Here is a 1491-nt window from a genome sequence, read left to right as displayed (position 1 = left end):
CCCAAAATGAGATATGCGAAGTACTTATTTTCCCTGTATCTGTAACCTTTACTGCTGTGCTGTCTCTGGTGCCTGAATTTCCCCCTCGGGATCAATAAAGGTATCTATCGATCTATCTAGAAACCATTACCAAACAACGCCAATTTGCGCAAGTGGCTCCTGGGGGACCAGTTAGGGTCCCATTGTCGGCCATTGTCATGTTCCTTTTATACCCACATATGGAGTTCCCTGTTAGCCATGCCCAAACATGGAGTACAGGACAGACGTCAGTGTGATGTCAGAGTGATGACATGGGGATTTGTGAATATATTGATATTGCTCCTCCTCTCGCTGTCCAGAAGCGAGATGCCTAGTGTCACAGTGAAAGACGTTAACCAGCAGGAGTTTGTTCGCGCCCTGACAGCCTTCCTGAAAGACTCAGGAAAGCTGAAGGTGCCAGACTGGGATGACCTTGTGAAGTTGGCCAAGCACAAGGAGCTGGCCCCCAGCGATGAAGACTGGTTCTACATCAGAGCTGCATCCACAGTCCGCCACCTGTACCTGCGTGGTGGTGCCGGTGTAGGCTCCATGACCAAGATCTATGGCGGTCGCAATAGGAACGGCGTCTGCCCTTCCCACTTCAGCACTGGCTCCAAGAACGTGGCCCGCAAGGTGCTTCAGGCCCTCGAGCTGCTCAAGATGGTCGAGAAGGATCCCAACGGCGGCCGCAGACTAACCTCCCAGGGAAACAGAGACTTGGACAGAATTGCTGGGCAGGTTGCAGCTGCAAACCAGAAGACTGTGGTGGCGGCCATGTAAAAAAGAAATCATCTTTCTTTGGAGAACCAAAAGAAAAACAACCACTGATCCGACCCCTTCCCACTGTCCTATCAATAAAGGCATAAAACCCCCTCAAAAAAAGGGAAGAAAATACGAAAAATCCCACCTATGTGAAGTGAGCAGTGCAAACACGACTAGGGGTGGAGCTCGTTCATTCTTATTGATAATGAGCACCTTATCGATACTGCTTATTGAGCCGGGCTTTTATCGAGCCCACTATTGAGCGTTTTCTAATGTTTTGTGGAAAGATGTGAGACGACAAATTCTGAACAGAACTGGTATCATTTATTATACTATTATATTATTATTTACTATAATAATTGAAGCCGAGGCCCGAATTGCATGACAGGGGTCTCACAGCACATTGTTGTTTCTATAGACTCCAACTTTTCGCACACGGATAACTCAGATCTTTGCCTACATTCTTAGCTGTCGTGTTGTACAAAATATTTTTTTTCCCCAACAGATACAGAGATCTCCATATATGGGCATAAATGCACACAGACAAACAGATGGTCAAAACGGGTCCCATGACAACAGCCGGTATAATGGGGTTTGCATTAGAAGGTGGGGCATTCATTCCCTAATTACATCATTCCCAAGTATGTTGGCTTCTAGTTTCTAGTCTTTTTGCCAGACCCATGAAATGGGTAGGCCTACATAAGCAAATGT

At 46.7% G+C, this 1491-nt stretch overlaps 1 protein-coding gene across 1 annotated transcript; it reads left to right on the top strand.

Moving 5' to 3' along the window:
* Window positions 1–333: 333 nt before the first annotated feature.
* Window positions 334–798, top strand: LOC308304794 (small ribosomal subunit protein eS19-like; the record flags this gene model as incomplete). The annotated part of the gene is made up of 1 exon (XM_080749424.1): window positions 334–798. Exon 1 carries the CDS (start codon window positions 346–348, stop codon window positions 796–798), a length of 453 nt encoding a protein of 150 aa, XP_080605550.1. The 5' UTR covers window positions 334–345.
* Window positions 799–1491: the final 693 nt, after the last annotated feature.

This window comes from Nannobrachium achirus, assembly GCF_963921795.1.
Source record: "Nannobrachium achirus genome assembly, chromosome: 19".
NCBI lineage: Eukaryota > Metazoa > Chordata > Actinopteri > Myctophiformes > Myctophidae > Nannobrachium > Nannobrachium achirus.
The sequence above is the reverse complement of the archived record's forward strand: the minus strand, read 5'-3'. Positions and strand labels throughout refer to the sequence as shown.